At 41.6% G+C, this 26439-nt stretch overlaps 1 protein-coding gene across 1 annotated transcript in view; it reads left to right on the top strand.

Moving 5' to 3' along the window:
- Positions 1-26439, top strand: part of LOC310932211 (chemokine-like protein TAFA-2) — a gene marked incomplete at both ends in the record, with an annotated part of 152091 nt that overhangs the window by 29596 nt on the left and 96056 nt on the right. Inside the window, 2 exons of the mRNA XM_083895503.1 lie at positions 2164-2313; positions 7189-7313. Coding sequence (XP_083751629.1) covers positions 2164-2313; positions 7189-7313 — 275 coding nt within the window. The remainder of the gene's footprint in view (positions 1-2163; positions 2314-7188; positions 7314-26439) is intronic.

The raw sequence follows: 26439 nt of genomic DNA, 5'->3' as shown, positions 1-26439 counted from the left end.
TGTGATATGAAGACAGATCACTTCAGAGGATGTGGAAACATGGCGAGAGACTACACTGCACTTTTCTCTGAGATATTAATTGACTGGGTTTTTTGGCCACTGAGTCACTGATTTATTGCTTTCTCATTTTCTAAAGTACAGCAACTTAAGAACTTTTTCCACATCTCTGTTAGTCTTTTGAACATATTCATGCTAGCTCTTTGAGTTCCTCAACATTTAAATCTGGTTCAGTCGGAGCAGACTCATCGTTTGCTGCTTTGGTTTTCATTGCCACGCAGTGTGCACCCTTTTGTTATATTGTGGGCGTTCTCTTTTGTAATGGAAATGGAAGGAACTTTCAATAACTGTGTGAAAAGCCAACAAAACACAACAATTGCTTTTCACAAACCAAAGCTATACAGTGCACTGACATAAACAGCACACAAAGTCAGGCATATCTGAACGCATCCACAATTGAACATTATATTCTATACACGGACATCGTCGGGTCACATGGCGGAGGAGTGGCAAGCACTGTTGCCTTGCAGCAAAAAGACCTGGGTTCGCGACCTAGTCCGAATGAGGTTCGTGCATAGAGTTTCTATGTTCAGGTTTTCTACAGGTACATGCGGAGGTTAATTGGACACTCTAAATGTCATTAACAACCTCAACCTTAACCTAACCACAACTCAAATCTTAGCCCTAAACTTACATTCCGTCTCATTAGGACCAGGTTTTTGTCCCCTGGTCTTGAGAAGCTTGGTGTTGTTGACAGATGTGGTCTTAAAGAGGTAACAAATACACACAAAGACACACACACATACACACACAGATCCCGACAAGGGCTTATTGTTTGTCCTTGACATTTTCATGTTTTTGATGAAAGACTCGCGTGGAAGGGGCCGTGTGTTGACATCACAAATCTTCAAAAGTAGAGCAATTTCTTTGTTCCCTCTCTCTTAGCTCACTCGAGGGACGTCTGTGCTCGGGGTGGACTTGTTAATTAACCACATGGCTGTTTGCTTGAAGCCTGTGTGTGTGTGTGTGTGTGTGTGTGTGTGTATATAAGTACACACAACTTGTCAGCTATAGAAGAAGCGAAATCGCCCCCTCCCGTATCCATCTCTCATTATTATTGCAACCAATCCTAATTGTATACAGTACAGTCAGATCACCGTATTTTAATCAGGTGACTGTCACGCTTTCAATTAAAACAGTTTAATATTAACAAATGTCTGTTATATTCAAACCATTGTCAGTGGCGATTAAGCGCCGCACGACTCTCTCTCTCCGCTTCTCAGCTGAGCAATGTTTTGTTTCTGTGTCTGTGGTGACAGTGCCACGCTGCACGCAGAAAAGCCATTCGATTTATGTCAAGACAGACAAGCAAAACTGCCAACACGTTGGAGTACGACTGAAAACACATAGAAAGCGTCTTAAAAGAGTTTCACGAGTGAATTCCACTGCTTTAAATCCCAGTCATTCGGCAGCAATAAAAGCATCGCGCTTTGTTTTCAGATGAAAGATGCGTCATTCAACTGTTGCCTTTCTAGCAAGAGTTCTCCGCTTTCCTTACACAGTGTAAAAACATGCAGATTTGGGGATTAGGCAAATAATTTGCCTAATCCCCTAATCTAATGGTCAATTTGTGTCCAATTATTGGACACAAATTGACCACAGGAGTGAGAGTGGATGGTTGTTTGTCTTTAAGTGTGACCCTGCGATGGACTGGCGAACTGTCCAGGGTGTACACCGCCTATCGCCCTATGTCAGCTGAGATAGGCACAGCACCCCCCGCGACCCTCCGGTGGAGGATAAAGTGGTAGATAATGGATGGATGGAATTTCTTTTCACGTAGATCAAACATAGGCAGAGTAATAACATAAAAAAGTTTGCTACAAAGTTACACACTAGGAACAATTGTTGTGTGTGTTTTTTTTTTTTTGACATTCCTCTCACCAAAACCTGCATCAGTGTATCCTTGAGTGACACCACACACAGTCCTACTAACAGAAGCCTGATTGCTTCGGTACTTTGTAAGCACGACACCATACCTGTCTCTGAGGACAGTGATGTAGAAGTCACAACATGACTATCTGACATCGCATTCCAAGTTTTATTAGAAAAAAAGTCAAAACAATTCAGCTTGCCTGGTATATATAAGCCTGTCTCTCTTCTTCACAGTGCACGTGAAGGCAGGGACATGTGAGGTGATCGCCGCCCATCGCTGCTGCAACAAGAACAAGATTGAAGAGAGATCTCAGACTGTCAAATGTTCCTGCTTCCCTGGACAGGTTGCCGGCACCACTCGGGCCATGCCCTCCTGCGTGGATGGTACGTGTGTGACTGGCGTCTTATGCTTGACTTCCTGTTTGAGCCACACCTTGTGTTTTTAAGTGCCTTTTATGGTGCTCAGTGTTTTCATGATAATCCATTATTTCCTGTGAATAATTATAGAAGTGTTGGTTCAGGCAGAATGTGCAGCAGCAGCAGCAGCAGCAGCGTCGTAAATCATTAGCGGTATCTTAATATATGATGATACCGCTCACCTCCATACGACTGTATATAGGCCACATGTGCTGGGTAAAAATACGTACAGCGGGCAACAATGGGACAGGATGAGTTAATGATCGAGTTGGTAACCACTGCTGCGACCAACTCACCCCAACTCATCCTACTCTTTACTCACAGGGACATGAGACCACACAGTCACTGCAAATACAAGATTTATGAGAAGAGACCGGCTAAGTTGTAAATAACTAATCTCACATTTTGGCACCTTTCTGTCGGGGTACTGAGTACAGTGACCTGCCACCTGCAGTCCACCGATTGGTCGACAGAGAATAGTCACTTCCTGGCTACAAGAGGAAAGGAATGGGACAAGGACATTTTTTATGCCATGTATTTGGCTATTTGTGTTTAATTTTAAAAAGGTCCCATATTATATCCTATTTCTCCAAGTTAAACTAGTCTCCTGGTGTGAACATAATGAACATGTCTGTGACATGCTTTGGACAAAATAAAATAAGAATGAAGCACCACAGCAGTTCAATCACACAGCCCTGGGACAGGAAATGACATCAGCCACAGAGGCTACTGGGAGCTAACAGCATTTGGAAAAGTGATCATTTGCAGGCTCTAGCAGGCACAATGCCGTCATATATAACATGTATCCACTGGATAGCTAAATCCTCTGAGGCTGGAAGTGTGTGTAGGACTCTGTGCTGCACTGTGCAGCCAAGAATAGAACTTTTCACGGACTTACGGTTTTCAGATGCCGTTGCCCTCACCAGCACTTTCACGTGTTTTTTACGTACAAAGCGGAGTTCCGTGAGACAACAGTTCGGGGAATTTATTGCATTGTGACGTCCAAATGAGCACGGAAGTCAACATCGCGTGTTTTTATCTTCTGTACTTGGACTGAGGAGGACCACAAAAACATGAGTGAGTCAGCTTTTTTCCACACTTAGGCGACTGGTAGGGCCTCCAGAGTCCCAAATATATGTATTAAAATGATTAAAAAGTTGATTTTGCATAATATGGGACCTTAAAAGGAATAATGGTAGCATTGGTGGAACAATGTTGCGTTATTCTTTGTGTATTTCATTTTATTGGCAAGGTATGATTTGCACGGCTTGAGACTAATTTCCACCAAGCCGTACAATGCAGTTTGGAACGGTTTTCCGTGATCTGGCTTCCATACGGATATGTAAATTATGTAGTTATTTACATAGCTACAGAGAGTAAATAACGTGATGTCAGACCTGCACGGTGCCAATAAATTCTACAAAGAAGTAGGAGAACGCAACACAGTCATCGAAGGGCGACAGTGGAGGACATCAAGCATCTTTTTTTCTTGGCACTGTACGTAACGTGGTGTAAACACAGCTCAAGTGAACTCGTCTCTCACTGCCTGTGTCTGGTATTAGCAGTAAATATATATACATTTTCTTGGGGGTTGTCTGTGACGTATAAATATCCAGTCCTCATTGGTTTCAGATTTAATTCACACAAGTGTATTGTATTGCGCAAAAAATGTATCATTCCATATTTTTTGCAATGGATCATGGATAATTTGATATTTGTCTCATTGTCTGCAGTGAGAGAAAAACACCCTTATTCATGCTTACATATCTGTGAGTGCAGTTTTAATGCTGTCTTGGGTCACTAAGAAAAGTAATCTCAGTGGTAAATACCTGGGTAAATAAAGGATAAATAAAAAAAAGAGCAGTTGTTTAACTACGAGCTGACTCATAAAGTGAGATCACATCACATTCCGACAGATGCAATAACTGCAGCGATATAACTAGGTTCTGTGCACGGCTGATATGCTCCCTCCACCACTCCTCCTCTGTACTGAAGGTTTATATAAAACTTATGAATAACAGTGCAGACATGGGTATCAATACTCCAGCGGCAGCACTTCTGTGCGCTTGGAGCCGACATACTGTAGATGTCCTTGTAGCCACTGATTAGAAATGCATGAAACAAAATCAGACAAACTGAATCCGCACTCCGTCTGCCGCTGTGTTTGTGTCCAACCCTGTTTCCTGCTGGTAACTTCAGGAGCCTGATGAATTATAAACGCAGCTTCTGTCCATTATATATTTTTGTGATGAATTCAGGGGGAATTACAAAAATGATGAATGGCATAACATTTTATTGCACCCACAAGCAATTTTTATAAAGTAATGAAATGCATACTCTGGCCTATTCTGACCCAAATAAAGTGTGAAGATAGAGGAAACAGAAAGCCAAACTTGCTATGAACAGTGAGAGCAATAGCTGAATAACTCCAGTCATAAAAGTATAACAGCTTTTTAATTTCGAGGCAGAATAAGTCAAATACCCCACGAGGAAATGCTCAGCTGTTGTTTAGTATTTCAGTCAAAACAAACAACTTGACCAAATATAATCTGCAGACAGACTTATCTTTGTGGAGCTGCTTTGTTGACATTGAATAAAAAGGATGATTCAGTAGAACCAGATGTTTACTGATTTCTTTTCCACATAAACAAGCTTTGATTTTGCAGTAGTTCTTACAAAATGTACCCATGTAGCCAGAAAATCCCCCGGGATCCTGTTCCTGTGTCCAAAAAAATAAAGAAATCTGTGTTATTCTGTTATTCAACCCCCCGCAGCTATGATCAGTGGCACTTGGTGAAATCACAGACTGCCGTGTATGCAGCACTGTTCTAAGTGAGAACGTGTTTGCATTGGTTTTTATCAAAACAGGGGGGGGGTCACAGGTCACAGGGTCAACGCACAGACTTGAACAAGCATTCACTCACACGTTCACAGCTATTGGTATTTTAGAGTGTTCGATGAACCTCTGCATGTTTGTGGACGATGGAAAGAAAACTACATTACAGATAAATCAAAGGACAAATTAGTAAGTACATCTATTGACTCAATAGATGTTTATTTAGCATTACAAATACAACAAATATACAGGCTGATTTCCACTGGACGCGTTACAGCCGTTGCAAATAGCTTCCATTCTAATCAATGAGAGCATTTCCACTGCAGCGTCCCAGAAGCGGCTCGCCGTGCCCATAGGTAGCAGTTCTATTTTTGCCGTTACACACAATACGCAGGTCATACAGCCTTATCACAACTTACCATCAACATAACGTCGTGACCGGTGCTGCCAGGTCAACAGTCAATTAATCGGAGAGTCATAATGTACGGCGAGAGACTGATTGTTAAGTGGAGAAACCAGATCGACAGTTCTTCCACCTCGGAGAACGAAAGAAGCTGTGTTGTTGTTGTTGTTTCCTTTATACACACAGTCTATCGCGGGATCTCGCGTCCGTTCGAGATTATCACGTGATCTTCCGTGAATAGCGCTGGCTCCCAAGGCGCCGCGCCGCTGCTGTTATGCGCCCGGTGGAACACTGTATTTGCCAAGGGTTGTCTAAGATTAACCACACATTGAGTTTATCGATTATAATATTGTCAACAGGAGTACGAGGAGGTCAATAACAAATCTGTAATAAGTAGAAGTATTTTATCCAGAGCCATGGTTCCAAAACTATGGTACTTACACAAGCTGCCTCTGGTGGTACTTGGAGGAAAATCATAAATACTTGTATATAATAATACAGTTATAAATAACTGTATAGACCAGGGTATGTGATCGGAGTAGAGCTGAGCAGAGTGCGTATAGAAAACGAAACAAATAACAATAATAATAATTAAAGTTCCCTTATCTCTCGCTCCATCTTAATCTAATCTCACTATACAAATAAATATACAAGTATATGTGACGAAGATGAGGATAATGAGAGAACAAATCATCTTATTGGGCAATAAATCTGCCTCCTGCATGCAGCTGACTTTTTTCTCAGCCTATTTTCACCACTGTATTCCAACGTTTGGTGATAATGGTGTTACTTCGAGAGCTCAATATTTCAATATAAGGTGGTGCTTGGGATAAAATATTTGAGAAGCATTGATCGATAGCGTTGCTTTTGCCAGATTTTCTTTCTTTTCTTTCAAGATAGAAATTGTGACGGGAGCAAATAGGCACACACATAACGTTTCTGACTATTTTCACGGCTTCTTCAAGATCTTTGGAGAATAACCCAGTCTATGGAAATAACTGATATAATATTTCAAAGCGATGGATAAACAATTACCAGGTGGCATTAACACACACACACACACACACACACTGTATATATTCTTGAGAGCATTTTTCATATCCATATATTTTTTTCCATTCACTGTGGTGGGTGTTCTTTATTGTTATTTTTCTTTTGATGATATTTAATCTCTCGGTGATGTTTGCTTAAGGCAATTCATTTTTTTTTTTATCTGATCTGATGAGCTTCACACAAACATACTCTAAACCCTGTAAGATCACAACATATCCCAGCTGTCTCAAGCAAATCTTCCCTCCAGTTCTGTAGTTCCTTTTTTTTGTTGTTGTTGTTGTTGAACTGAAAAATTAATGATTCTTTATGCGCTAACTGAATTCACGACTGCAGTGTCTATAAAACTCAGACATACAGTAAATATTTTGGAGCCAAAATACTCTCCTTATATAGCTTAACATTTGTCTTTATTGCTGTAATAGTCACACATTTAAACCCAAGGAAGTGCCGATTGAAAAAAATAAAATAAAAATATGCCTACAAATATCATGTCATGTCTTCAGTAAACATATGCTGTCCTCACTCTGTCTATCTCTCTCCCCTCCTTCAGCCTCCATTGTAGCTCAGAAGTGGTGGTGTCAGATGCAGCCATGTATGGAAGGTGAGGAGTGCAAGGTTCTCCCAGATCTCACAGGATGGAGCTGCAGCACAGGCAACAAAGTCAAGACCACAAAGGTTGGTGTGCTCATTATCCGTCTGTGTTTGTTTTTTTTCTTATTTCCCCCCTTTCTTGCACAAACCCTTCCTAACCCTCCTTGTAAATGTGAACACGCACACAATCAGAAACCGCCGGATAACCCACTTCCACCTCCGCGGCGTTACATCTTCCAGCGCCTCATCTTCTCCCCTCTCTCTGTCATAGCCTCAGCTCCACAATTCCTCTCTTTACTTTGTATTCCCGCCCCATCTTGGATCTAATATCAAACATTGTCAGGAGAACAAACAAAAGACGGGAACGGGAACAAGCGCAAACGCACACACACAGACGGAGAGAGAGCGAGAACGTCGCCCTTGCCTTCACTCCCACTTGCCCTGCTTCCCTGCGTTTGACTGGCACGCCATCTGACTCGATGCAAAAACAACTCTCCACACTGGAAACACTTCAGTGGAAATTGTCCTTGGATAGTGTTTATGCTTCGATTACTCCATAATACACTATGTGCAGTTTGTGCGTGTCCTGAGTTTTTCTGCATCTCTGTGTCTTTGTGTGGATGTACGCTATGTATCTTTTTGCTCAGTCCACATCAACACTTGTTGGTTTTCCTTCAGCGGTTTGACCTGAGCAGACTCTGAACTGTCTGTCATCGGACGGGAATATCTGTGCGAGACTCAACTCCTGTCACTGTACGCTTCTGTTTCAAAACCTCCATCCTTCTCTCTGCCTTCTCACCTTCCATTATTCATGGCTGGGTGCAGACCTTTGTTTTCTGGCTAAATAATTAATTGAAGGCGTGGTTAGAGGATGGTGAGTGCTTTCTCCTGGTTAGAAGAGAGGGATAAGAAAAGCTTAGGACACACGTTCTCTCTTCTCCACTATTTCTTTCTCTGAAATCACACAGAGAGGCTGATAAAGTATTCCTTACCTAGTTTTTTCTCTACTCACCCCTCACCTAGCAAAATAGATCTCGCCCCCTCTAGTTACACTCTTCCGTGCCAATCTCCTCAACTCAAATTGGGTTAAGCCCCTTATGAGTGTGAACAAACTTCCTCAAGTTATTGCACTTACAATTACAGAGAAACAAAAGACAAGTGAGACAAGCAGAAATTGACTGATTGAGTGTTCGTAATGCGCAGAAATAGGATGTGACATACACGGTGATGATGTAACAGTTTCTGAATCATGATGCTGCTTCAGATATCAAGCATTTTGTTTTTATCAACCCCTTAATGTGCATTTTAAAAGTTCCCCGGGACAACATCAAAGCAAACACTTAGATGGTCGCTGATAAAGCCGGGCATCACTTTATCATTGACTCGTAGCTTGAAAGAGCACAAATATTTGCTGTCTCTTGCATTCAGGGCTTTGATCAATGATCTGTGTGTGTCTGTTGTGTGTGTGTGTGTGTGTGTGTGTGTGTATGTGCAAAATGTGGACGTGTTTGCTGATGTGTTTGCCTGATGATGAAAAGAGTGATGATTTTTCTTCTCCTCTGATGTGGTACGCTGAGGTCAAGATGCACAGGCATCCAGATCGATATCATCGAACGTTCTGTTATAGTCCCATTAGGACCCGGTCGTAAATTGAAATTGACGATGAGCTGAGAGAGAAAGAGGATGAGAGAGAGAGAGAGAGAGAGAGAGAGAGAGAGAGAGAGAGAGAGAGAGAGAGAGAGAGAGAGAGAGAGAGAGAGAGAGACGAACACACACACACAGACACGTATATGGAAAACATCAAATACCAAGAAAGAGGCAGGTGGGGACGGATACGATGGAAAACAACTAACAAGCAGAAGGTGAAGAGGAGAGGCTGATGGCAGTGTTGATACAAGACTAATGCTTTGAAACAAAAATACTGAAGCAGGTCAGCTGATGTGAGGCTTATTGTTATGCGTGAGTACACAGAGCAGGCAAAAACACAAAGAGAGTTTGGCACTCGCTGTCCTCTCTATTCTTGGCTGGGAGCAAAGCGAAGGAGGAGAGGAGGAGGTGCAGAGGGAGGAGAGAGGGAAGGGATAGAAGACAGCTCGATCAATGCCAAATAATATCATATGGATGAGCAGACAGACACGGCTGGGCTGCCAAGCCACTGAGCTGTCATAGACTGCAAAGCAAGTATGTGTGTGTGTGTGTCTGTGTGTGCGAACGCGTGTTCCGCTCGTGCACGTAGCAACCCGTGCAGTTGTATAGTCATATTAACAAACAAATGACAAGACGTGTCAGTAGCGCATGTATAATTTACATCGTGTATGGCGAGCTCCCGTCAACACTAAACAGACGTGGCAGTCAGCGAGTACCATAAACCTCTCAAGGCAAGATATTCTGGAAAGCCTTTTCCCCTTGATAGAAAAAACACAAACACTACAAAACCTGTATATTGAAGATTATTCATGCATATTTTTTTATGAATGAAAATGAATGAAAATATTGCCAACAGTGGCCTGTAGACTGACTTGTATGACATGTATTTGGGTTGGATTTTCTCCCGCGTGCCTCAGGTCAACATCAGTGGCTTCTGTCGTGAGTTAGCTATTGTTCGTGTAGTCTGTTAGAGCTCACATAGAGTGGTCCTATCGCACATATGTGAGTTATGGAGGTCTAGTTACATACATTAACTTGTTTTTATGGTCAAAAACCTCCTAGTTGTTGTAAATGAGCCGATAGAAATCTCTCCTCACTAAAGATCTTCTCAGCCATGCTGTTTCAGACCGAAATCTAGAAAGACTGTGTTATGATTGGCCAGCCAGCAAGAGGTTTCCCAGCTGTCTTGTGATTGGCCAATACCTGGAAGTGACGTAAATAGCACATCAGCTTTCAGAAGCGCAGCTCCCCCCTCTGGAACGGTGGAGGCACTGCTCCTCATTATCAAAACATTGTTTTAACAATGTTTAAAAATAGCTTTGTCAAGAGTCAGACACCGAGTCAGAAGACACTGTTGCTTGTGAAACACCTCCACAACGGACGTTCTTCTTCTTCTACGGTTCAATGTACGCAACCGGATGTGCCCGGACTAGTGCCCGGAGCAGGAGGAGCCGCTATTCAGGAGAACCTTTGTTTACGTAACCAGAGGGTTTTTTTTTTCAGTGATCTCGCTGAGCCCGAGATTACAATACAACTCAGCTTTCTCAGCAGTGGCTGAACTGTTTGTTTCGAACCTTCAGGGCTTCATAAACGAGGTAATGGCGCAGATACACAACCAAAAAAACAGTGTTAATTGGTACTTCCGTTCTATGGGAGCTTTAATATCAACAAACAACTGGCTTCCACCACAACACAGACTCCAACAAAATGCCACAAATACATAACAAGCGAAAGAAACTTTTATCAAGCACATTCCATCAGGCGGAAAAGGCAAAGTGACCAAAGCTGGGTGAAAACTAGCTTTGGTCACCTCATTGCTGTGCATCTTGTCCGTGAGTAAAATACTGCTCCTCTGTCATTGTTTTGACTGGAGCCCAGGAATCTTGCTCGCAGCCGCCGTGAGCACAGCATTACGGCTACGCACATCACTGTAGAGAAGTGCTTTACATTGAGCTCCTTGAAAATGTGTTGTTTGTTGTCGTTTGCAGATTAGCAATCTTAAAACACAAACTAGGATCCAACCATTTAATTAATGACTCAATATCGTTTTCTCTGGTGCGAGTAAATGAGTCATAAAGATTATGTGTGTAATGTTTGAGTGAAGAGGACATCTGCCTTGTGGCCATCAGAGTAGCCATTAGGGCTTTATGTAAAAACTTGTGGAATAAGCAAGAGAAAACAGGCACCGGTGGGGCCCATAGAGAAGACACTCAAGCACCGATTATGTGCTTTTGCAAAGTGAGATCTAAATACCTAAATCCACTAACTAATTGGCACAAAACCACCACTTACAGGCATTTTTAAATCGGCAAGCTGATGAACACCGAGAAGAACTTTCGACTTTGCACCTTTAAGCATAGCTGGCACAGAGAAGCAGCAGCGTGCATGCATAGTGAACTGGCATGACAATAAACGCCTGCAGGCTCTTTGATCAGGCACAGGAGTAGATGCCTGAAGGCAATGGGAACGGGCCCAGGAAGGGTGGCCTGGAGCCTCTGAGAGTAGATACAGTAGAGCTGTCTCAGCTGCCAGCTTAGAGGAAACACTCCTCTGAGCTTCCTCGGTGACGCCTGGCCTTCACACCGTGTTAGCTGGCACCTGGGTTGGACAAAAGACCCGAAGTCCCTGAAGAGGAAATACAGGCAGGACGGCATGTTTTGGGGGCCAAGAGGGGAAATCAGTGGGAAACACAATAAGAGAAAAGCATACAGAGAAACTGTCTTGAAGAGTCTGGTCTATTGCATGCCAAAGCACTGGCAGTTATGCAGCAATTTGAGTCTGTTTGGTTGTTGGCTGGTAGAAAAAGTCTCGTAATAGTTTGATACAAACCAAAAGTGAGTGCGTTCATAAAGAAAATGGAAAGGGAGCTAGATGAGATAAAGAGACAATGTGATTGGAGTGTCTCGACAAACAGAGGAAATTGCATGGCAGCAGGCCACTCGCGGAGGGTGAGACAGTGTGGGATGACTTCCACCATTCAAGCTGTGTCTTGTTTAGTCTCTGACCAGATGAGACAAGTCTGCGCAAGCCGTGCTATCGGTGCTCCACCAGCACGAATCACTTCCGATTATTATCCATACACGGGGCTATGCAGCACCACAGTGCATTATTTAAAACCAAAAGGTTGACATGTACAACCAGCGCTGGTGCTGCTCTGTGACCTTTTACGTTTCAGGCTGCATCCTCACTTTTTGTGGACTATTTTCAGTGACCTACTTCTCTCACTGTTTCAGGTGACCCGATAGTCCTCCCCCTCTTAGAAGAGAAGAACGGGGGGGAATGGTGGTGGAGATACTGACACAGCACAATGGACCTGTTAGTGGTAAGGAAACGCACACGACGACTTCAGTGAGGAACCAGTTTTGTTTCATTTTTCTGAGGATATCCAAGAAATGGAGGCTGCAGAGAGAGGACTCTTTTACTGCCTGCCAACAGCATTGAGCGTCCTTGGTCTTTCAATGCAGAGGTCTGCATCACCCACAATCCTTCACTGCTACTACGAACTTCAACAAAGTGAACTATGACCTTGACAACACTGGATAAGATGATTTAAAAAAAAAAAACTTTCTTTACAATACTCTGTAGTCCTCATCTCTCTTCTATGGCTTAGTTGTGTTCCATATGCATACTGGGAATAAAGTGGATGTGGATTTTTGACAAATATCCTGTACTACAAACCTGGTGACAAAAAAAGGGACAGGATCCAGAATGGCTGCCTCATTTATTTGTCTGGATGACATAAATACATTTTACTGTGCCACATGTGACACTCTTGCTGCTGTCAAATTGTTTCTCAGACCTGAAACTGAACCTTTTATTTTCTCTGATTTCACCTCCATACTGATATTTTACCTTTTTTTTTTTTTTTTTAAATGGGGAGACAGTTTGTCTGTCATCTGTTTTCTTTTGTTCTGTTTTTTTAACCAAGGAAAAAAAATCCAGGTTGAGGTTAGACTAATACCAAGTAGATGTTATGGTATATTGAAACATGTAAACGTGTAAAAAATGGTTCATGGAATCAACGGGGCTAAAAATACATTGACGCTCTAATGGTTTTAATATCTGTGTTTTTAAACGCCTGTTAACCGCTATTGAGTACACGTGTCAGTATTATATGAAATGAATAAAACCTTTCAAAAGAAAACATACATCTCTGCATTTGATTCCAAGACGCTCAGAATACCATGTGCTATGTACTATGGATGTTAATGATAAACCATTAGTTGGTTAATTGCCATTAAGAATTTAACTGATTAAAAATGCATTAATTCATTAACTGACGATGTCTGTTTGATTTCATTGGGCCTCGCGTGGTGTGTAATATTCACAGAGGTCGCACATCGACCACAGCATTGATGCATCGGGTCAATATCTGTGTGTAAAGGGACACAATGCCATCAGGGGGCGCTCTCATGGCTGTGCTTTTCTAAAAAAAAAAGAGCCCTTTTGTTTTATGAGGCTATTATTTTAGTTAATGATTCGTTATACTGCTGCTGCAATGTGCAGAAAAGGTAATGTAAACAACAGATCATTTATTTCTCTTCCTTTCCATATTTTGAGACCTAAACGTCTTTATTTCATGCTTCAGATAAACAGCTTTGTCAATGACAGAGAACTATCCAAATATGGCATTTCTTAAACGAGCATTATCTGTCACGTCTGACATGTCATTAATTGGCTGGTTGGAGTTCAGATAGCATTTAATGGCGTCTGTGTAGTTCTGGTAGTATTACAAAAGAAACATGCAAACATTTGGCTGGTTTCAATATGTGGAAGGAAAGAGACATTTGAACTGGGCTAGTAAACAAAATTGACTGAAGGAGGCTGTGGCTTCAAACTGGGGATTTTTACATCAACAGGTGAGTTTTTCCAAAGTGATTGTAAATCAGCTGTCACATTTTGTTAAACCTGATGAGTTGTTACTCACATTCAGCTTGGACGGCACTTTTGGAGAAGGGCAGGCGCCATCGAGAAATACTTGGCACATGATTGGAAGAAGCATCTGTCTATCGCTGTCGATCATGGTTGTAGAATCCTGAATAAAAAGGGTGAAAAAAACCCCAAAAACTTCATATTTAGAAACATACATACTAGTTTCATCAGTAAAGCTTTGATTAACTGAGACCATCACAACATGCCAATGTCTTTAGGCCAAACTGCAATTGTTGTTTTGGTGCTTTTCCACTATACAGTTGTAGCACGGCACGGCGCGACTATACGCGTTTTTTGTCCTTTTCCATTGTTATCATAGTACCGCCTCAACGTGAGCCCAGATGTCTTACCACGGCTCCATGGAAATGCCATTTTATACACCCAAACACACAAACTAGTGACGGGCAAAGCAGGTGTTCTTGTTGTACAGAATCATTAGAATCAGTTAATTAAAAAGATTAGTTCATTATTTCCTGCATGACTCCGTCTGACACAGTCACTGAATTTAATATACGGTGGAAGAGGTTGTGATGCAGCTCTTTTTAACTGATCTACAGTTGAGCATTGTTCGGTTTGAGTCCTGTGTTGGACTTCATGCTGACGGCTCTTCCTGTGACAACGCTCTCTGACGAATCAGTGGCCGTCAATCTGTCGACGGCAGTTTTAGGCTCACCTCACCACAGCAGGTACTAAAAAAAGTACCACGTATCAAGCACTATCGCGAATGGAAAAGCAAAGAAGTAGAGCCGTGCCGTGCTGAGCCTGTATAGTGGAAAAGCGCCAAAAGAGTTTTCACTGTCCTCTCACCATATAACGAAAGCTGCCAGCAGTTCCTCCTTCATGTGACACTAATCAGTCTAAACTACTGTGATTCCTCACAAGGTTATTGCTTATTACCCAATGTTTCCCACTAATTCCCTTTGACTGTGGCAGGCTGCCATAGTCGCATTTGTTGGAAACACTTCTCGTAACAACATTAAAGACGTCGAACTTAAGAGTTTTGCCCCGTTGTAGAGCTCTCACTCTTTTTTTCTGTGTCCTATAAACAATCTCTTTGTCACCGACAAACACTGATCCAATGTAGCGAATGGCACATTTCTAGCTGTTCACCATCAGCCAGCAGAGCATAGTTTTTACTGTCCTCAGTAGGTGGACAGGACTTTTCATAACACTGGCAGTTTCCATTATAGTTTTGTGCGTTCCTGTGATAGGTAATACGTTTGCAGCAGACCTCAGTTAAATGCTCTCTCAGTGTGAATGGTCCGTATTTATATGGTGTTTTTCTAGTCTGGAAGACAACTCTTAGCTGCTGTAGACTATAATTTTTCAGCCATTTTCACCTATTCACTCACACTTTCAATCAGCTCATCAATGTGCAGTTGTTTTTTGCACAATGATACAGTTTCCTCCCATAGTCCAAAAACATGCAGATCTGGGGATTAGGCAAATTGGACACTCTAAACTGACCGCAGGTGTGAGTGTGAGTGTGAGAAGGGATAGTTGTTTGTCTCCATCACGATGTCCAGGGTGTACCCCGCCTTTAGCCCCATTGTCAGCTGGGATTGGCACCAGCACCCCCCGCGACTCTCATGTGGAGGATAAAGTGGTAGAAGATGGATGGACATCTTTCATACCCATTCACACACTGCCAGCACAGCCGTCAGGAGCAACGTGGGACTAAGTGTCTTGCCCAGGGACAAATCAACCTCTCAACCTTCTGGTTTAAAGTTGACTCGCTATACCACTAAGCCACCACGTAAGTAGCATGGGATGTTGCATTTCATAAGCATGATGGATCAAGCATGATGTTGCCATGGTTATTTTATTACCATGTGATACTGTCCCCCGTCTGTGTGTGGTCACAGAAGTCTGTGACAAAATTTTGGTTTTCCACCTGGGCAAATCCATGCACACCTCCAGTGCCAACTTAGCATGCACACCGTAGCACAACACTTTCCAGTTTTGTTGGTGGCATGCTCTTGTTTTGGTCAAAAGAGACAATAAAGAAGACAATAACAACAGAATTTTGCTTTGAACAAAACCATGGGCTTGTACACACATGCAGAAATGTGACTCTCCGTGGACCCAAAACACAGTAAGTACGACCTGGCTCTTGATTTGTACATCCCAACTGCTTCCCTCTGCTTCAAATACACACAGTGAAATACGTGTCTTCTTTAAGGATTCACAATGTTGTTGCTGCTGCTCTAATGTCCCAAGTGCACTGATTCTCTGTCATAACAAACAACTGTTGATCTGCTCCTTTACAATTTGCCATTTTTGTTCCCCCCAAACTTTATGACTGAGATTGTGTATGTCACGGTGCCTTTGTTTCCATGGTAACCTCATACCACTTTTATTTGTTATTCTGTTGTGTTCTGAAAGGTTTATGTCGGAGAAATGCAACACATACAAAACATCGTTTGACGAGTGTTACAGAAAAAAATCAGCGGTTTCAGCGAATCATCGTTGCCTCAGTGATAGTGTTTACATTACACAGATAAGTTATGTTTGATATTAACAGCAACAACAAATCAGTCCTATTGGGTATTCATTCATTTACTTGTCTCAAATGCATTTAAATGTTAGAAAGCATTTTGTTTAACCATCTGTTAAAGGGGCCATTTATACCCTATTTCCCCAAGTTAACCTAGTTCCCTGGTGTCCTAATGAACATGTCTGTGACATGCTTTGGTCAAAAATACCATAAGGATGAAGCACCACAGCAGTTCAATCACCCTGCCAAAACAGCCCTGTTCAGAACGCTCTGTTTAGTAGAATCTCTTTAAGTCCACCTTAAAAGTCCACCTTAAAAAAAGGTCTATTTTAAAAAGTTGATTTTGCATAATATGGGACCTTTAAAAAGCAAAGCCAACGTGCTACTGTGCATTTAAACTCAACAAATAAAGATCTTTGGAAATTAATAATGCCAGTGATATTGCATAGATTAAATAGCGAGGAAATATGCAAGGAAATTTACAGGGTGAAGTTGGCCACTGAGTGCATTTTTTAGTCTGTTCACATGCACAAGTTAAAGGAGTCATATTATACCCTATTTCTCCAAGTTAACCTAGTTCCCTGGTGTCCTAATGAACATGTCTGTGACATGCTTTGGTCAAAAATACCATAAGGATGAAGCACCACAGCAGTTCAAACACCCTGCCAAAACAGCCCTGTTCAGAAAGCTCTGTTTAGTAGTATCTCATTAGGTCCACCTTAAAAAAGTGATCATTTGCAGGCTCTAGCAGGCACATTTCCATCATATATAACATGTAGCCACTGGACAGATAAATCCTCTGAGGCTGGAAGCTTGTGTAGCACTCACTTTGTAGCTGCACTGTGGAGCCAAGAATAAAACTTTTTGCAGTCTTCCGGTTTTCGGATACTGTTGCCCTTGCCAGCACCCTCACATGTTTTAGCGCATTTTGACCTCCCAGTGAGCGCCCCTTTAAAGGAAGTTGGGCAGTGCAATCACCTGTACATGAGAATTGTCTTTTCAAACTAAAAAATAAAAACACCTTTAACAGTTCCTGGTTAGTTCAGTGATGTGCTAGCATCACCAATGAATGCTTTTTTTTATATATATATATAGCTCATCAGTATCATCCTCCATAATCTGATGCATATCAGTATACCGACAAGGAGAGTTTCCTCCATCTTTAAAACAGGGAATTACATCATATTAATATGCTTCCCTGTCAGAACAATTTTCCTCAAATCTACTTCAACTGCACCAAACAGTGGTGCACAGAAACCTGATGCATAAACTACGACTGTTCCACGGCTGTCACTGATAATGAAAACCATACATCACCATAAAATGATCAAAGGAACATGACAATGCCTACTAGACCTTATGTACGATATATCTACTCTATAATCAGATTATGCATATATTACTTATTCTGTGCATATTTTCATCCATGTTAGGCTTCAAAGTTTGACAAGCGGATGAGAAATTCTACTCCGTCACAACACAGGAGAGGAGAGTGCTGTCATGTTGAGTATAATCATAAGGCAGGGTTGACGTAGCTTTGCGTATAGCGTTCAGTAGAGTATGCTGAGAGACAGAATCCAAACATGGGATTGTTGTTAGGGATTGATGTTGTTAATGAGCGACAGGATCCTTCTGTTGAAAAGTGATGGAGAAGAAGACGCACGCAAGTTCATATGGAGAAAGTCGGAAAAAAAGGAAATTTGGAAAAGCAGGGTTTGAGGCTATGCACGTCTTTTCTCGCTACAGTGCACAGACGCAGGCACACAATGCTGGAGTATTGGAATGCATTACACATGAGTAACTGTTAATCAGAAGACAGTTTCATTGTTAAAAATGCATCAAATAGAGGCATTACTGTAAAAATGTTTGCATGTAAGACGCACAGCCTCATTCTTCACAAATATGTGCGGAGACAGAAGATGAGTTTGCCTTTTCTGTTGCTGTTTGTGTTTTGAGAGGATTAGTTACAAAGGAATAAAAAAAGTACACAACACACTGTTCTGTGGATCTGTACATTTCTCTCAACTTTACGCTGTGGAAAATAGAGGGACAAAGCAAAATTTAGTTGTTATGCTTTGCTCCATAAACATTACCACTGTGACACCTGGGTTCAGTCTACTTCATGTAGCGGTAATGTGTGAGCGTCGTATTCATGATGTGCAATAATATTTTGAGTCATGATCCAATTTAAACCAGGTCACTTCGAGTCCAACGGAATACTTTACACAATCACATTTAAGGGCATGTATTCTGTAATCTGCCGCAAAATACATAAAACTAAACCTCCCAACATGACAAACACACACAAACACACAAACACACACTCAAACCGACTCAGCGGCTGCAGCCTCCGAGGAGATTAGCTGAATCAGAAAAGCGTTTTAGAGAAAGGCAGCTTTAATGTAACACAACACAGATTTGTGTGTGTGTGTGTGTGTGTGTCATGGGCTATGCTGTTCCTGAGCCTCAACGCATCGTTAGTGCATGTCATTAAAAGATTACCGAGAATAAACCCACATACTTCTCGCACATTTACTCACAGGAGGCTCCAAAGAGGGACTGAGCGCGGAGCAGACTGCTATAATTACAGAGAGAAAAATGTGTAAAAGGGTTTTGACATCAGGATATGACAGCCTCAATTTTTGAGTGCCCTTGTTAACAGCGCACTGGGTTTTTTTTTTCTCAAGCTGCATGTGAATCAAATCACAAGTCAACCGTGTGAGGCACCCCTGTACTAACTCATCCTCATGTAGTTACACAAAACATTTAACACACCAGTGCTGGTGCAAGATGTCAGGTGTAGATCCTCATATCTGTCTGACAGTGCTGATCTCCAACAGTGTTGCTAAGCATTAATCTTTTCATCTGCGACTACGCTCTGAATAAGCAGATGATGCCGAGATTACTCTCCGATCTCTCTGCTCGGCAGCGGCGAGGAAGTGGTGGCTGCTAAAAACAGATGTTTGAGCACATGTTACAGAAGGATAAAGGAAGACGTAGGCGACCCTGAATGGATGCTGACGCATCAAGGACAGTGATCGGAGAAAGGATGGGTTGAATGACCGCACATTTATAACAACACCGATAAAAATCAGTGGCATAGCTCGCTTCGTATGCTCGGGCGAGGACAGGCCTTTTTCATAACAGTATCATCTTTAGGTTCTTTTAAATATAAACATTTAATATTGTCAAGCATTCGCTATTGTTTGATAGAGCCTTTTATTCAGTTGTCAGAAGCAGAGAACAAATTATGTTACATCTGTTCACAAACAGAAGGCAGAATAATAACAGATACAACAAGGCAATAAGAGTTTGCAGACTTCACCCTATTCACGAAACAAGCCTCTGGCGGCCACTGTTGGTCATATTGGCAAGTGCAAGTGTGGAAGCACAAACAAACAAACAGATAGACACACAGAGCCACCAAAAAACAATGGGAGTGAAGTAACGACAAATAAAACTCACCAGAAGTTCAGCATTGCAGCTCCAATATCCTACTTTTTTTCTTTCTTTTTTTTTAAATACACAGCCTGTAATATACATCTAGCCATAACCCCCATGCCATTGTGGGCTACATGTTGTAAAGAAGTTATGACACAAAAGTTCAGAGGAAGTTTCTAAGTTCACAAAGTAAAAGTTTAATGAACTTGAATGGAAGAATGGGAGCGTAGGTGTACAGGTCAGTGGAGGAAAGGATGGGGCTGGCAGAAAGAAACAGGCTGAAGGCTTCACAGAATTTCACAGAAAACATTGGAAAAAACACGGGTTAGACTTTGAAGACTATCAGACTATAATGACACTATAGAGTAGGCAAAGGTGTCAGGACCACGTGAAGGACTGAACAAGGAGTGATTGATAATCCGGGTTTATATACTCCTGAGTCTTAAAGGGCTGATTGAAGCCAGCTGTGAAAGTGAACGAGCAGCAGGAGGAGAAATGGAAGCTACGCCCGTACAGACTTAGGTAGTTTTCACACCCGATAGTCCGCCAGACTTGATACGATTGGGGACTCGGTTCAAGTGGGGGTTGCAACCTTCAGCCGGTGCGAGTTTGCTTTCACACACACACACACACTGCACTTGAAATCGAACCGAACCTTTGGAATAATGGATATTCCGCTGCATCTACTATACATACTATACGCTGCAATGGGATCAGCCATTTCTGCCGGCTATTGTTCTTCACGCGTGTATGTTTTGGTTGTGCGTTGTAGTCCGCTTCCTGCATTTTTGTAGTCCGTTTCCTGCATTTTTGTAGTCCGCTTCCTGCGTTTTTGTAGTCCGCTTCCTGCATTTGGTTTGGCTCTTGTGAACCGAGACGTTTTTTTTCTTCTTTGGTGCGCATCAGGGTTCAGTTGCGCATTCACACCACAAACAGACCGACCAGACTTTCTGAGCGAACGAACTAGGATTCGATTAAGAAGGGCTGGTGTGAATGCACCCATAGACACACACACACACACACCGAAACAGGACATGGGCAAAAATACAGCAAAGAGGGTGAGAAGCTGCCAGTGTCATCAGACTAAACCTCATGGCTCAGACAAGTCTGTCAGGTCAGCAAATTCTGTAAAAAAGTAGCGAAAAAAAATTCATGCTCATATGAATAATGTTTAATATTCAGAAAACCCTCCAGAGCCCTGGTTTGACTCCTCTGAGATTATGTTTGCTATTAGGACAGGTACTGCCCCAGTGACTCGGAACAGTATGTATCCCTTCATTCAGTATCCGCTGTAACTGTTAAAGGATTCTCCATTCTGGCTATTATTTGCTCAACTTCAGCTCAAGCAACCTTTTTCACTTTCCAGTATTAGATTTATAGTTGAGTTCAATCTGAAGACCTTTTGAATACTGTTCAAACAAGTCTGATCCCTTTTTTTTTTTTTTTTTTTTCAAAATATCTTAGCCTGAACCTCTTGTCACGCCAGTACAGTTTCATGCATCCATATAAAATCACACGTTCCAACCACGTTTTCTTTGATTTATTACATTTGCTGGATATACAGTATGTGTTTAAGGCTTACATTATGTTGGAGGGACTAAGTCAATATTGAACTCAACACTAAAACCCCATTGAAATGTATACATTAAGACAACTTTCTCAATGCAAACAGTTTGACTTGTCAAACCCATGTGTGTCTACTGTGATAGTATATTATAGTGAGTGAGGTGTACCAGCCAAGAGCCATCTAATCGCTAATTACAGCAGATATGCAGTTATTACTGTACATGCTTCCCTGATAAACCACTTTTTGTAACATTATGAGAAAATGCACTTTAATGTATAAATACATATTTTATTGAGATGATGAAAATGCCTCCACATTTTGTATCAAAATACTCCAATGCCATGTATTTACTGTATGTATGTGTATACTACACGTGAGGCTCTGCTGCAGATTGGACGTCACGGTGCTTGGTGCCGACTATAATTTGCCTGGACTTGTTAAAGTCACACATAGCAACACAGTGAAACACAAGAGCCACACTTCAGTTACCCTTTTTTTATTAATTCATTTATTTATTTTTGCTCTCCATTGAGTGAATGGAGTTATAATAATTGATCTCTTCTATAGATTTTTGAAGTCGCTACCTGATTTGTTTTGGTCGTGCACACACCTATGACTAAAATATGCAACTGTACTGTGATGATGAAACACACCATTAGTGCAGTCAGATCATCCATTTGGATTGTTTGCTGATTCATTGTATATGCATACTGATGAAGAGTTCCTTGAATCTGAGTATATTTAATATCTTGATTATGTTAATACATTTATTTGTTGGGTATTTGGTATTTTATTGTGTATCTTTGCCCATGCCTGTGGAGGGAGATTTTGTTTCTTCATGTTTCTAAACAGAAACATTCTAATAATGCGGCGTGGTTGACAAGCGTGACCATTAACTGGTATGATTTATTTCAAGTGTGACGCATCATGTGGTAACAGTGTTGTCATTCATAGTGTACAGCACAGTGCCAGTGGACACAGATGAGAAAATGAACAGCTGTATGTCGTAATTGTACCCTCGTGAAACATAAATCATGGGAGTGTTTGTCAAACGGTAGCTGCTTTTCCGCTAAATGCATTACTTCCGAGACAACTTTGAACAAAAAGTATGGGAGTTGATGTTTGTTCAGCACAGTGCCAGCTTTCGCTTGTGACCTTGGCAGGGACACTTGGAAAATTGGGAAAATAAGAATTAAAAGTTTCTCTACGAAGAAGATTGGCATTGCCAATGACTTTGGTCATGTAGCACGGAGATTTCAGGATTTTACAAAGTCACTCAAGTAGACTTTTTCTTTTTTTAGAACCCAAAGAGCACGGGACACTATTTTAATTCTCTACTACTTTCTTTTCTTGCACTTCCTGCAATCTTTCTCAGAAGTGTCAGTGGAGTGACGTGACCAGTGCAACCCCCTGGCAGTGAGAAGGTCTTCCAGTAGCTAGGGGGTGTTGTGTCTGGCCGCTTAGTGGCCACCAAAACGTTCAGGGTGAAGTTGGCCACTGAGTGCATTTTCTAGTCTGTTCACACGCACAAGTTAAAGGAGTCATATTATACCCTGTTTCTCCAAGTTAACCTAGTTCCCTGGTGTCCTAATGAACATGTCTGTGACATGCTTTGGTCAAAATACCTTAAATATGAAGCACCACAGCAGTTCAATCACCCTGCCAAAACAGCCCTGTTCAGAACGCTCTGTTTAGTAGTATCTCTCTAAGTCCACCATAGAAAAAAAAAAAAAAAGGGACAGGAAATGACACCAGCCACAGAGGCTACTGGGCGCTAACAGCAGTTAGCATTTGGAAAAGTGATCATTTGCAGGATCTAGCAGGCATATTGCTGTCCAGTATCCACTGGACAGATAAATCCTCTGAGGCTGGAAGTTTGTGTAGGACTCTGTGCTGCACTGTGGAGCCAAGAACAGAACTTTTCGCGGACTTCCGGTTTTTCGGATACCGTTGCCCTCGCCAGCACTCACAAAGCGTTGCTCCGTGAGACAACAATTCCAAGAATTTAGCGCATTTGTGACGTCCCAAGGCGTGACATACTGAAATTAATAAAACTGCACCATTCTGTGGAAATTGACTTCAATATTTTTGGAGTATATTTTGATTGATGGATACAGTGGGGTCAGTGTTCGATGTTATGGTGGACAGGTTGTCCGCAGTGCGCCCACAGAGTAAGTGGCACACAGACAAACCACTTTCATTCACACATTACATATACATAGTCTATTTATGTACACAAACAGAGACAGAGAATGAGGATTTGTCCCATGACCTGCTAGAACAATAAAAAAAAAAAAATCCTGAGACACATTCATAACTCATAAGATTCCTTTGATCCTGACACTTAGATGAAGACATGAGAGGATTGCCGAGAAAGAGAAAGGGAAGTGGCAAGAAAAAAATATTCAAGGGGGAGTGCTGTGATGCTGGCAGTGTGAAGTGCCGGGCCTAAAAATAATAAAGAGTTCTGTCGTCAGACTTGGAGTACAGAGCCAGATCTGAGCGGGTTACAAATCAACTCCGTAGATCAGCATGACATATAATTCAGCCGAGTGTGGGTATGTCTGTCGCTGTGTGTGCAGGGTGGATAGCATCCAAAAAAAAGAAAGAGCGTGAGAGACTGATGCGGTACATGCTCGAGGAGTTAGCTACACAGCCATCTTAACCTCTCTTTCTCTCTCTCACACACACACACATGCACACGCTGTCATTCACTTCAAGAGAGGCATGAAAGGAGGTGTACACTTCCCTTTCTATTCCCTATGATTGGCTCCTGAATGAGCATTAAAGAAAAGTCACGGTGATTAAGGCTGCACTGATGACTCACACAGATAACATGACCTCTCCTCTATACCTGCTGCATAATGTGTGTCTCTCTGGTTATTTGTGGTATTCCCAGCCACGATTTCACACCTCTCTAGCAGGATGTGGACACACGTCCACAGAGACGAAAAAAACAACCAACACATTTTTGTTTATTGTCGTCAAGCTCAAAAGGCGTTTCAGGCAGAGGCATCTGACACCTGGCTGTACAATAGATGACTGGAAGGGCTCGGTTTCAGGCAAGACATCAATATGCAACAGCTGCAGAACACACCTCACTGTGTCAGTACGGAGACTGTCTTCCGCATTATCAACCGAAACTGTTTCGGAATCATTTTGAAATGACCTGTAGGCCTTGCAGCTGGGGACTAACTGATTTATTTGGCTTGATTATATGCAATATATGATTAAGTGCACATTTGATTTATTTTTAAATACATATTTTTGGAGGAACTGTCTTTCTTTTTTTTTTCTACTCACCAGATACCATTTAGACAGCCAAAAACAAAATAGATCTTTTGAAATGCCTTTTAATAAATGAAATGACCCAACACACTTTTGTGCAAAAGTCTCAAGACAAACACCAGCGATGTTGGCTCAATTTCTGCGATCATTTGGCATTTGGACTGGAATGATGTGACTCATAGTTGGTCTTCCATTGTATTAGCAAACTGTCAATGATATAAACTCATAAAACATTGTAACGCTCAAAATAACATTTTCCTGCATTAGTTTTCATGCTTTAATCACTTACAGGCTACATGGTTCAACTAGAGTGTGATTTTCAGTGTTTTCTATTTATTTTTTTTACTTGTAATGTATAATGTATTTTTAAAGTGTCAGTATTTGTATGTAGACACTTCCTCCCTGTCAGCTGCTCACCAGATGGCATTCTGATTCCTTTGCTTCCACCTGCAGAGCTCATCTGACTCTGTCAATAAATTCTTGATCAATGCTCGCATAATTAGACAATGGACTAATTGTTACATATACAGTCTGTATCATCTTTGCCTCATTTCATAGATTTGAAAAAAAGATGCACAATATAGTCTGTGGACTTTATTAAAAGTAATTAAGCCATTTACTTGCTTGACACCAATACGTTATTATGAACTCCGTTCATCAGTTAATAGCAGTTATTAGGAGAGTTGTGTTGTAGAACACATTTAATATTCAAGTGCAAATGTAACTTCAACACATTTCCTGACATTCTGTTCCTCTCTTCAAAGAGTGACACATAAAACACACACTGGCATTTAACAAAAAAAATATATTGCCACTGCAGTGTCATTTATATGAGAATGAAAAGGTGTCATTGGTAAATAGAATAGAGAACTCCTTCAGGGTTTATGACACCCGACAGTCAAACAGTGTAACTACATTTATAAATTCGTTTGAAAGTGGAAAACATGTTTTGAAATAACTCAGCCAAAACCCAGAGGTTTCAATAAGGATGCTGGGCCACAGACGGCCTGTCTGTTATCGTTTGGTCACCTCAGGTTGTGTGGTTGCTCTCTCAGACTGAGCTGGCAGAAGGTCTCTGTCCTCTCATGCTTTAGGGCGACTCAATAGTGCATTTCCTGCTGGTTGTTTGTTTGTGGTGTAAGCTTACGTGGTAAATCGTTATGTTACAACCATGATAGGCTAATATTTATTATGCTGTACTTCCGTGCATATTTCCTCGCTATTTAATCTATGCAATATCTCTGGCATTATTAGCTTCCAAAGATCTTTATTCGTTGAGTTTAAATGCACCGTAGCACGTTAGCTATGCCTTTTAACGGTCCCATATTATGCAAAATCAACTTTATGATCATTTAAATCCTTATATCTGGAACCCTGGAGGCCCTATCAGTCGCCAAAGTATGGAAAAAGATGACTCACTCATGTTTTTGTGGTCCTCCTCAGTTTAAGTACAGGAGATAAAACACACGATGTTGACTTGCTGGAATAATTGTCTCGCAGAGCTCCGCTTTGTCTGTAAAACACGCGAGAGTGTTGGTGAGGGCAACGGCATCCGAAAACCAGAAGTCCGTGAAAAGTTCTATTCTTGGCTCCACAGTGCAGCACAGAGTTCTACACAAACTTCCAGCCTCAGAGGATTTATCTGTCCAGTGGATACATGTTATATATGACGGCAATGTGCCTGCTAGAGCCTGCAAATGATCACTTTTCCAAATGCTAACTGCTGTTAGCTCCCAGTAGAATCTGTGTCTGATGTCATTTCCTGTCCCTTAAGTTTCGTTTTACTTTTTTTTTTTTTAAGAGATACTACTAAACAGAGCGTTCTGAACAGGTCTGTT

This window comes from Microchirus variegatus, assembly GCF_963457635.1.
Source record: "Microchirus variegatus genome assembly, chromosome: 9".
NCBI lineage: Eukaryota > Metazoa > Chordata > Actinopteri > Pleuronectiformes > Soleidae > Microchirus > Microchirus variegatus.
The sequence above is the reverse complement of the archived record's forward strand: the minus strand, read 5'-3'. Positions and strand labels throughout refer to the sequence as shown.